This window comes from Ascaphus truei, chromosome 2, assembly GCF_040206685.1.
Source record: "Ascaphus truei isolate aAscTru1 chromosome 2, aAscTru1.hap1, whole genome shotgun sequence".
Classification (NCBI taxonomy): domain Eukaryota; kingdom Metazoa; phylum Chordata; class Amphibia; order Anura; family Ascaphidae; genus Ascaphus; species Ascaphus truei.
Window position 1 is genome coordinate 197,895,918 of NC_134484.1, and position 12,402 is coordinate 197,908,319.

Sequence of the window (12,402 nt, forward strand, 5' to 3'; positions counted from 1 at the left end):
CCCCCCTTCCCACCACCTCCCCCCCTTCCCACCACCTCCCCCCTTCCCACCACCTCCCCCCTCCTCCCCCTTCCCACCACCTTCCCCCTCCTCCCCCTTCCCACCACATCCCCCTTCTCTCCCTTTCCACCACCTTCCCCCTCCTCCTCCTTCCCACCACCTCCCCCCTTCCCACCACCTCCCCCCTTCTCCCCCTTTCCACCACCTCCTCCCCCTTCCCACCACTTCTCCCCTTCCCCCCCCCTCTCCCCTTCCCCCCCTCCGCTCCCCTTCCCCCCCTCCGCTCCCCTTTCCCCTCCGCTCCCCTTTCCACCCCCCTCCGCTCCTCTTCCCCCCCCCTCCACCTCTTTTTCCCCTTTCCCCTCCCACCCCCTCCCACACTTCCACCCCCTCCTCTAACCCTTCCCCCCCTCCTCTAACCCTTCCCCCCCTCCTCTAACCCTTCCCCCCCTCCTCTAACCCTCCCCCCTCCTCTAACCCTTCCCCCCCCTCCTCTAACCCTCCCCCCCTCCTCTAACCCTTCCCCCCCTCCTCTAACCCTTCCCCCCTCCTCTAACCCTTCCCCCCCTCCTCTAACCCTTCCCCCTCCTCCACCCCTTGCCCCCCTCCTCCACCCCTTGCCCCCCTCCTCCACCCCCTCCTCCCCTTCCCGCCGCCCTTCGCCTTCATGCCCGCCTTACCGCCTCCCCACCCCCGCCTCTGCCTTTCACCCGCCCTTACTCCGGCCACCTCTGCCTTTCACCCACCGCCTCACAGCCGCTGCACGCACTCAACAGACACCCGCCACACTCGACACATACCTGCCGCCACACACACCTGCTGCCTCCCGCCCCTACGCACCGACATCACTGACCCACCGCCTCACACCCTAGCAGGACCCCCACTCACAGACAGCACTCACAACCCACGCGCCAGCCGCCGCCTCACACCCTTGCAGGACCCCCACTCACAGACAGCACTCACAACCCACGCGCCACCCGCCGCCTCACACCCTAGCAGGACACACGATTCAGATTTTTACATCACTTATGCCACCAAAATATACATTGTACTGTGGTGTGGTTACAATAAACCATTTTTATACAACATCGTATTACATTTTCTTCCATCTTTCTTTTCAATATTATTATCCAACCTTTACAACAAACAGTCACCTATTGTTCCACGATTTATAAATAATACTACCTATTACGCATTTACATCCCGGGCAATGCCGGGTCTCTCAGCTAGTATATATATATATATATATAGAGCAGCTGATATTCTGTACAAGTTGTATAGCGATGGTTTACTTCCCTTCTCTATACATTTATTTGATTGTAGCTGAGACCAACCTACATCATTTGGTCTCTGACATTTGGGTGTTTAATACCTATGCTTACTGATTGCTCTAGGGCAGGGGTCTCCAAACCTGTCCTCAAGAGCCGCACACAGGCCGGCTTTTATTATGGATATCCCTGTTTCAGCACAGGTGGCTCAATCAGTGGCCCAGTCAAGCACCGAGGAACTGATTGAGCCACCTGTGCTGAAACAGGGATATCCATAAAAGCCGGCCTGTGTGCGGCTCTTGAGGGCTGAGTTTGGAGACCCCTGGCCTAGGGTTACGTACTCCTGTAGTCTTGCGCTTACACTCATCTGCATTGAACTACTCAATTGCCACTGTGATCACCACGCAGCATCTGATCACTCAGATGTACCCTGCATATTCAGGGTATAAGTTCATGATTATTTACCATGTTAAGGCACATTTGTAGTAGTGTTGCGTTGTATGTGTTTTTGTCATAGAGATATGTATACAATAGTTGAATCTAAGGCTAAATATCAGCTGCTGCAGTATATGTCTCATTTCAGCTTTAACTGAGGCTTTTTCTCTAGCTGAAACTTTAGATACATTATACCAGCTTGTTTACCAAACCTTTCTATCATTTGCCACACTGTGGCTTTCTCGCTTCCAATTTTGTGAGCTTGATTGATACTTGTATCTTATTCAGTCATACACTTATCACCACTCCATAGAAAAGACATTATGGAACTAGAGAGTGCAGAGAAGAGCCACTTAATTAATAAAGGGGATGGAAAATCTGACTTCTGAGGAGAGCCTACCTAAATTTGATTTGCTTACATTAGAAAATAGGACTCTAAGGCTGGGGCCATGGTACCGCAGACCATGCTGAGCGAACAGACTGCCTTAAGGCTGTGTTCGCGTCGATGCGGCGTGCGTGTGTGCGGGAGCTGGCGCGCGTTGCACAAGAAATCAGTTGAAACTGATTTCTTGGCGCGACAGGCCGGTCACGTGAGCGGTGAGCCCAATGAGGGCGAAGCATCTCCGTGACGCCATAGGCACGCCCCCCACGGCCCGGCACGTCCCGTCGACCTTGCCCAGGGAAAGCACCTGCTTTCCCACAGCCTCTGCGCGGGCGAAGGCACCATGGCCCGGGCCCAAGAAGGGATATGATAACTATATACAAATATATTCAGGAACAATACAAGGAGCTTTCAAAAGAACTATTCATCCCACGGGCAGTACAAAGGACTCGGGGCCATCCCTTAAGGTTGGAGGTAAGGAGATTTCACCAGCAACAAAGGAAAGGGTTCTTTACAGTAAGGACAGTTAAAATGTGGAATTCATTACCCATGGAGACTGTGATAGAAGATACAATAGATATCTTTAAAAAAAAAAAGTTGGATTTTTTCTTAGAAAGGAAAGGTATACAGGGATATACCAAATAAGTAAACCGGGGAAGGATGTTGATCCAGGGAATCATCTGATTGCCAATTCTTGAATTCAGGAAGGAATTTATTTTTCCCCTTATGAGATATCATTAGATGATATTTCATTGGGGTTTTTTGTTTGCCTTCTTCTAGATCAATTTACTGAAGTACAAATATAGGATAAAGTATCTGTTGTCTAAATTTGGCATAGGTTGAACTTGATGAACGTACTGAATGTCTTTTTTCAACCTCATCTACTATATAACTATGTAACTTGGTTGCTTTTGCCAGGGGAAATAATTAGAGTGGCAGTGGCCTTCAATCAGAAGGTGTTTAGTTTGATTTCTGCACACATTTCAAAATTCAATTAACAATGCAATAATTTGCATGCTTTATATTCTGTTGTTGCTTTTTACAGCACAGAATGGGTGTTGTGTGTCAGTCCCCAACTGTGAAACATATTTGATACATAACCCACAGTGTTTAAAATGGGCAGTTTTTATAACTCACAATAGCAAACAAAAATGTAACTATTACATTGAAAGATGTGATTTTAAAAAATTGAATATGTTATTTGTGATAAATAACTGATATGTTTGAGCTTCATGTCTTAGGTGCTTCAAATGTTGATAGAGCTGCACAGTAACAACTTTGTGTTTTCTTTATTTTCAGCCACTTAGCAAGTATCCTTCTTTGACCAATGACATTTCATTCTGGCTGCCCAGTGAGGATTATTCGGAGAACGACTTTTATGATCTGGTTCGTAACATTGGAGGGGACCTAGTTGAAAGAGTGGCCCTGGTAGACAAATTTACACAACCAAAGTAAGTTCTTATCATTTTGGAAAAACCTCTCATGGTGTAGTAAGTCATATATATGTATTGGATATAAAAGGTAAGATATGCACGTACACAAAGATAATAATTAAAAGCAGTTGGTATAAAAACCACCAATCCAGATTGCGACTCGTGACATCATACTCCCAATCAACAGATACACAGGGGGTCGTGGGAAATGTCCTCCCCGAAAAGTGTAGAGGAAAGCTAGGGTGCCGATCAGCCCTAAAATTATCCGTGGCAGCTGTCCAGACCTCGATCTTAAGATAGGTCCTCTTTGGTGGAAGTTTGTGTCTATCTCAGCTGCTCGGTGCTGCAGTAACAGAGCCGTCCGCTCAGGCAGGGGGAATCTCCAACAGCTGACGCATACCTAGTGACATGCACTCAGTGATGTCAGCATCCTCCAGACAGGAAAATTTCAAAGCCTCACAGATAGGAGCTCAGTGAGGACCGTAGCAGCACACAATGCAATACATTTCGTTGCAGTGTAGACACTTCATCAGGGCCATGCAGCCATGAAATGCGTTGGATTAATACATTGTGACATTGTGTTGCTATACTGTGCTCACTTAGCTCCTATCTGTGAGGATTTGCCTGTTTCAAAATTGCCAGTCTGGAGGGTGCTGACGTCACTGGGGCGCGTCACTAGGTACGCATCAGCTGTTGATTACTATCATGTTTCTAATGTGGGTAATTATTGTGCCCCAAAACCTAGGTTTGAGGTAGAAATTACTTGGTTTTTATGTTTTAATTCTATCTAACATTTTATAGTGTCTCTCAATAATTTTTTTAACTGTTTGTGTCGGTTGTCTTGTTAGATCTAAACTGGTCATATACTCTGCATGTAATCCTAAAAAGGTTGCATACCAAATGTTTGTTACATTTTGTCACGATCAGGGGTTGATTAAACTGCAAGGTTCATTTGGATCACCAGACGAAACACAAGAGTTTAATAAAAACAGGTTTATTTAGCAAATGTTTACAACCAGAGACAGAACATGAAACACAGCCAGAGCCCAGTGCTACATCCAAAGACACAAATACACAGTACAGTGCCTATATATATATATATATATATATATATATATATATATATATATATACATGTAGAGGTATCAGTACCGTGTTAGCCGAGCTTCAATAATCAAAAAATAAATAGATGATACCGTTCTGTGGCTAACGAAATGCTTTTATTTGTGCGAGCTTTCGAGATACACTGATCTCTTCTTCCGGCGATGTTACAATGAATAAGCAAAAGGTATACTTAAAAACAGTGTCTCTTGGAATGTTATCTGTGCTGTTCCTTCCCCCCGGTGTGGATGTGTTTTATGACTAGAGGTGTCAAAAGGTTACTGAAAGCAAGTGAAGAAAGAGTGTGTATGTGTATCAGTGTGAATAAAAATGAATGGAGAGCCCACAGTATATACAGTGCTTTAAACAAGGTGTGTGTGGAGTGGAGTGGATATAAATGGTGTGGGTGGGTGTGGAAATGTGAGAGTTTGTAGCACAACTAAAAGTGTGTGTGGATACTAAGTGGTCCCTATTGGTGTGTAGGGATGGAAAAACAAGGAGCATTAGTATGTGTGAGAGACAGCTTTGTGTGCATACATATAGCACAGTATGTACAGACATGGCCTTTAGCGCTCATGGGACGAGAGTTCACTAGTGTCAGTAATGACTCATAAAATTTCGATCTCTGTTTAGGCCACTGCTAAGTGTCCCGAACAGTTGCATAAATTTGTATTCATGCAACCGTCTCTCTTTCGGGGTTTTAAGATTACCTTTGAGTATGGCAACCCTCAGATCGTTCATCTTATGGCCAGAGTCAGAGAAATGTTCGCCAACAGGACTGTCTCTTGTACCGCGTGTGATGCTGTGGCGATGCAGGTTCATTCTCTTGTTTAGCCCCTGCCCTGTCTCACCTATGTAGTAGCAGCCCCCTGGGCATTTCATGCACATGATGAGGTACACGACATTGCTGGAAGAACAGGTGAACCTTCCTCTGATTTTGTATTCCCGATTCCTGTGTGGTATTTGTATTGTGTCCGCTGTGTAGAGCATTGCGCAGGTTTTGCATCTTGGGTCCTGGCATGGTTTTGTCCCGCATTCAGTTGTACTGCTGAATACTTTACTCCTCACCATAATATTCTTGAGATTATGGGGTTGTCTGTATGATAATAAGGGTGCTTCAGGGAAGACCTATTGCAGTCTTGTATCTTCCTGGAGGATGGGTTGTAGTTTCCAGGCGATCTTGCGTAGGGCTCCTAGGTGTGGGTTATATGTGACCACCAAAGGTACCCTGTCGCTTGTCTCCTTCTGTTTGTATTCAAGGAGATCACTTCTTGGTATTCTGGTGGCTTTGTGAATTGGCTGGTCTACAATTCTGTGGTTATATCCACGGTTTATAAAGTCTGATCTCAAGGCTTTAATCCGCTGGTCTCTGTCTGCTGTGTCGGAGCATATCCGGTTGTATCGTATGGCTTGACTGTAGATGGTCGCATGTTTGGTGTGTGTCGGGTGGAAGCTGTTGTCCCTCAAATAGCTGGCTCTGTCTGTAGGTTTGCGGTATACAGAGGTCTGTAGTTGGTTGTTCTTTATAGTAATGGTGGTGTCTAGGAAGTGTACTTCATCCGGGGAATGGGTGAGTTTGAGGTTGATGGTCGGGTGGAAAGTATTGAAGTTGTCATAGAACTGTAGGAGGTCCTGTTCGCCAGAGGTCCAAATCAGAAGGATGTCATCGATGTAGCGAAGGTATGTAAGGGGTTTCAAGTGACAGGTGGACAGAAAGTCACTTTCCAGTTTTGCGCAGAACAGATTGGCATACTGTGGCGCCATCCGAGTACCCATAGCGGTCCCGGTTGTCTGAAGGTATGTGTCATTTCCAAATGTGAAGTAGTTATGGGTCAGAATAAATTCGATGCATTTTGTCACTGTCTCTGTGAGTGGCTCCTGCGGTCCCAGAAAGTATCTGCAGGCTGAAATCCCATCCTCGTGGGGGATGTTGGTATAAAGTGACTCTACATCCATGGTTGCTAGTAGTTGTCCTGTTGGGAGGGGGCCAATTGCATTCAGTTTGTTTAGCAGGTCGGTGGTATCCTGGATATAGCTGGGTGTGTTCCTGACAAGTGGTTTTAGAATGCTCTCCACCCAGCCAGAAATATTCTCGGTAAGTGTGCCAGATCCAGAGATAATAGGGCGCCCAGGGTTGCCCTTTTTGTGAATTTTAGGGAGCATGTAGAATGTGCCAGGTTTTGGGTTAGCTGGTATCAGGTCCAGAATTTGTTCTCTTGTGCGGATCGGGAGTGTTTTAATGATCCTGTTGAGTTCTCGCATGTATTTTTTAGTTGGACCCTCCTGCAGTTGGGTGTAATACTTTGAATCAGAGAGTTGCCTGTGTGCTTCCCGCAGGTAGTCTGTGGTGTTCATTATGACCACTGCTCCTCCCTTGTCTGCAGGTTTGATTGTTATGTTGTGGTTGGCCTTTAGCGATTCTATGGCTCTCCTCTCCATCAGTGTCAGATTATATGTTTGTTTCCTTACTTTGTCCAGGATGGTGGTTTTGGCGCTGTGTCTGAAGCTTTCAATGTACCGGTCCAATGTGGGGTTGCGCCCAGTTTGTGGGATCCAGTTTGATTTTTGCTTCTCCCTGCTCATGTGCAGCGGCTCTCCTTCTGCAGTGTTGGCATAATCTTGGTTGTGTCTGTTGTGGAAGAACTCCTTAAGACGCAGCCTTCTGAAGAATTCTTCCAGGTCACTGCACAGCTCAATCTTGTCCATAGGCTTGGTAGGGCAGAATGTGAGACCCTTTGATAATACTGAGGACTCTGCTTGATTAGGTGTGTAATCTGAGAGGTTAACAGTGCAGTCCTGTTCTTGGTGACTGTCAATGTTTGTATTATTAGTTGTTGTGCTGGCTGCTGCAGAGTATCTCATTCTTAGCCTCAGTCTGTGCAGTTTCTTTTCCTTATGGCTAATAAGACCCTTCAGGAGTTTTTCATGGAATGTTTGGAGTCCTCTCCATGTGTCTATGTGTATTTCTCCTGTCTCCAGAATGCAGTCTATCATCTCTTTTGTCTTTCTCCTGTTGCTGTAACAGATGCTGATCAGATGGTTCCTTAATCTTTCTGAGTTCCTGGTGCACAGTTGTTGGGAGAATTTTGTGTTGTATGTGGTGGCAAGTGGGTTTTTGAGGACGAGTCCTTTTGGGATCAGATGCTCCTTCTTGTATTTGCTGAGGAAGATGATATCGCTGTCTAGTTGTGCCTGTTTTTTCAGTAAATCCTTTAGCTTCATTTGAGTGCGGTACAATGTGTTATCTTCCATATTTTCATGTAGAGGTATCAGTACCGTGTTAGCCGAGCTTCAATAATCAAAAAATAAATAGATGATACCGTTCTGTGGCTAACGAAATGCTTTTATTTGTGCGAGCTTTCGAGATACACTGATCTCTTCTTCCGGCGATGTTACAATGAATGAAGCAAAAGGTATACTTAAAAACAGTGTCTCTTGGAATGTTATCTGTGCTGTTCCTTCCCCCCGGTGTGGATGTGTTTTATGACTAGAGGTGTCAAAAGGTTACTGAAAGCAAGTGAAGAAAGAGTGTGTATGTGTATCAGTGTGAATAAAAATGAATGGAGAGCCCACAGTATATACAGTGCTTTAAACAAGGTGTGTGTGGAGTGGAGTGGATATAAATGGTGTGGGTGGGTGTGGAAATGTGAGAGTTTGTAGCACAACTAAAAGTGTGTGTGGATACTAAGTGGTCCCTATTGGTGTGTAGGGATGGAAGAACAAGGAGTATTAGTATGTGTGAGAGACAGCTGTGTGTGCATACATATAGCACAGTATGTACTGTACAGACATGGCCTTTAGCGCTCATGGGACGAGAGTTCACTAGTGTCAGTAATGACTCATAAAATTTCGATCTCTGTTTAGGCCACTGCTAAGTGTCCCGAACAGTTGCATAAATTTGTATTCATGCAACCGTCTCTCTTTCGGGGTTTTAAGATTACCTTTGAGTATGGCAACCCTCAGATCGTTCATCTTATGGCCAGAGTCAGAGAAATGTTCGCCAACAGGACTGTCTCTTGTACCGCGTGTGATGCTGTGGCGATGCAGGTTCATTCTCTTGTTTAGCCCCTGCCCTGTCTCACCTATGTAGTAGCAGCCCCCTGGGCATTTCATGCACATGATGAGGTACACGACATTGCTGGAAGAACAGGTGAACCTTCCTCTGATTTTGTATTCCCGATTCCTGTGTGGTATTTGTATTGTGTCCGCTGTGTAGAGCATTGCGCAGGTTTTGCATCTTGGGTCCTGGCATGGTTTTGTCCTGCATTCAGTGGGATTCTGAACCCCTGAGGAAGAGAGCAGCTCGCTCTCGAAACGCGTAGGGTTAATTTGTGGGGACCTGAACCAGTGCATTGCAATTGCCTGCAAGTTCCGTGACGAATCTGCTGTTGACAATCATCGGATCCGCTCGAATCTGCTGCTTGGAGAGTACCAACTACCGCGAGGAGAGAGCGCCAGTGCGGAGGGAGTCCCACGCTGTCTAGCGTGTGTAGCTTTTCCTTTTGGCCCAAAACATCGGCGCAGCAGCGGTGGAAGCTGCACAAATCCACTGTGCTGAACCTGCCAAGCTGCGGGGAGACGAGGATCCAGAGAGGCACACACAGTCTGGCGTGCTGCAACCATCTCCCTGGCCCTGATGCTGATGCGGTAGCAGTGGTAGCTGGAAAGAGAGAGGGGATACTCTCAGATATATCCACTGCTTGTATATATCTTTCGTCCGGTGCGTGGGCAATCCACCCAGTGCAGCTGTACATGGTCCCATATTAATTGTCCTTAATTGTTACCCATTGTAATTTTCATTTGTATATGTTTTGTATGTCCAGTGTTTTAATTATTTTATTAAATGTTGTTATTTTCAATTCACCCTTGATCTCAGCTGATATATAATTAGTAATAGTATATGTTGTTTGTTTTAACAGTATTACACTATGTTCTGTGTTTTTTTACTCTTTTTTTAAGCACATCTTTATCACCTGGAATCCTCATCGGTCTCCTCCTGGTGGTGATTATATCCTTTCATGTTGGCGCCTTTTACAATACTAATCCTTTTTTTCCTGTCTCTGTAGCAGCCACAAACTGAGGGGAGTTGAGCCTAGCTGGGTCCTATCAGGGGTCTCTGGCTAGTGCAGATGCCACAAACACCTGCACACTCACACCCTACCCCTTCGGTGTCCAGCTTCCAACTCCCCAACTCACTCTCTCACTAACTGACTACTTGACCAACTGCCTAACTCCTTACTGTCAGCGGACGCTCCCCTTACCACAAATGCAGCAGCCCTATTGGCTGCTTGTGTTCCACCTGACTGCAGCCCTTTGGGGCTGCTGGGGGTTGTAGTCCCCAATGGATCTATGGATCTATTCCCCTAATGGCCACCGCTCCTAAGGTGCTCGCTCTGTAATGGCTGCTGCAACTCTTGGCACCTACGTGCCGCTGCAACCTCCCCACCCAACTCCACATGAGGTAAGGGGAACCGGAGGAAAGCGAAGGGGCTGAAGGAGAGCCTATTAGGAGACCTGGCTTTAGGACCTTAGGAGCGGCGGCCATTAGGGGAATAGATCCATAGATCCATTGGGGACTACAACCCCCAGCAGCCCCAAAGGGCTGCAGTCAGGTGGAACATAAGCAGCCAATAGGGCTGTTGCATTTGTGGTAAGGAGAGCTTGCGCTGACAGTTAGGAGTTAGGCAGTTGGTCAAGTAGTCAGTTAGTGAGAGAGTGAGTTGGGGAGTTGGAAGCTGGACACCGAAGGGGTAGGGTGTGAGTGTGCAGGTGCTTGTGGCATCTGCACTAGCCAGAGACCCCTGGTATATATATATATATATATATATATATATACGTGTGGCACACTCTCCTAGTGTAATAAAGCTTAGAACGTTTAATATGAAGTTAAAAACAGCAATGGTTGCACTCTCAAACGTCAGATATCAACAAGCATTTGAGTATACTACTCAATGGTTTGTCTCCGTCCCAGCTGTATAGGCTCCACGATCTGTAGCTCTTCAACTGCATGCGTTGTTACTCCAGACTGGATACCGGAAGTGGTGCCGGTGTACCGCACACTCAGTCCCCCGGTCAGATGGTCCCAGACACCAAGGGTCCTCCGATTACTCCCAGATGGTCTCTGGATAGTATATCGGGTTGCTTTGGGTCTGAGCTGCTAATGCAAAAGCCTTCACTGGGGAAACGAACCACCTTATGCATTTCGTTGTATCTGTACAACTTCATCAAGGGGCCTCTGGGGACCATCTGGGGTTATTCGTGGACCCTTCATGTCTAGGACCATCATACCAGGGGACACAGGCAGAAGGAACGTTGCAGCCATGGGTAAGAGCTTCTCCCCGCTCTGGTCAGCTTCTTTGTGCAAGAAGAGGAGCATGATCGTATCCAACAATGCACTGTTTTACATTAGACGAGCTGCTCAGTATTTATTAGTGCACTGTCATTAGGCAGCTGTGGGAGTGGGGAGAAGCTACTTCCCATGCCAACAGTATCGCCGTCCCCCCTGCACTGGGAAAAGAGGAAGAGCTGGGTGCTGGGGTGACTAGATGTTTGGGGCCGCAGATTGCCCTCCAGTGCTCTAAATGTTTTGAATGTGTGATACATCAGAACCAAGGTCCATTACTAGTGAATGTGTCTACTTCATGGGGACTGAAAATGTTCCTATTCTTGTACCCCCACTGCAATAGGGTTAGGCATTTTGTTGCCCTACTACGGTCTTTCAGGGAAGATTGCATATTTTATATCATGCAATATTATGTGAGCCTCAAGTTCATTACATTCTAAACTAGCATTTTGGAAATGCTCCTACATTTTTAGTAATAGTTTATCTTAGTGAAAACAGGATCTCGGCATAAAACTAAGTATTAAAATGACGGTACTTTGTGTTATTTGAACACCCATCGATAAGGAAATGTCCCTAACAGAAACCACGAAGATGAGGAAATAATAGGTTATTACTGGATATGTTTTCCCTTGGTTCTGTTTTGATAGCACAGTATTGACAATTGCTACAAGATGATTCCCAGAAACTATATCTTTATTCCACTGCCTGGTAATTGTATTCACTTTTTAGTAGATTTATTCTTTTGCTGCTGAAGTTGCTTGAAGTGTTGTTTAAAAAAAAAAAAAAAAAAAGAGTAATATAACGGAATATGTTGTCAGCATAAACAGGTTAGTACAGTTTTAAGCAGCTAAAACTTGTGTTTTGCTCTTTCTGCTTAAAACACTAATCTGCTCTTTTATATTTTCTTTTTCCTCTTTTTTCCCCCAAATATTTTCAAGTGGGGGTTTCTACTGTTGGCAATACAGATGTAGCGTGATACAAGTTCCCCCTGTGTGTCACTTGTAGAAGGTGGACCACAGCCCAAGTGCGGCTGTGATTGCGACCAAGCACAATCACAGCCCAGCGCAGGAGGAATTTCCCATAAGGATTAATACAGCGGGAGTCCCTGCTTCTGAATGGAACTCCTGCTACGTTAATTGTACTGGTCCGCTGCCAATCTGAAAGAGTTGCGCAGAGCTTTATTATTATTTTGAGTATATACGATTACAGCAGGGGGGTTTCCGGCACTGAACCGCCTTACTTTTAGGTACGGAGAACCCCACCTTCCCGAAGTACAGGCCTTCGTATCGGGTGCCGGCATCTCCTACAATTTTAAATGCCCCACGTCACGGCCCACGTGACTGTGACATTTAAACTTGCAGGAGATACCGGCACCCCATACTGAGGCCTGTATATCGGGAATCAGGGGTCCTCGAACCTGAAAGTAATGTGGATCAGCTC

At 46.0% G+C, this 12,402-nt stretch overlaps 1 protein-coding gene across 7 annotated transcripts in view; it reads left to right on the forward strand.

The window, feature by feature from the left end:
* The window catches only part of FARS2 (phenylalanyl-tRNA synthetase 2, mitochondrial), a 507,148-nt gene that overhangs the window by 353,587 nt on the left and 141,159 nt on the right, over nt 1-12,402 (forward strand). For all 7 annotated transcript variants that reach the window (XR_012799135.1, XM_075585788.1, XM_075585794.1 and 4 more), the window contains one exon: nt 3,385-3,536. Coding sequence is in view for 6 of the 7 variants with exons in the window: in XM_075585788.1 (XP_075441903.1) it covers nt 3,385-3,536 (152 nt within the window). In the remaining variant the exon portion in view is untranslated. The remainder of the gene's footprint in view (nt 1-3,384; nt 3,537-12,402) is intronic.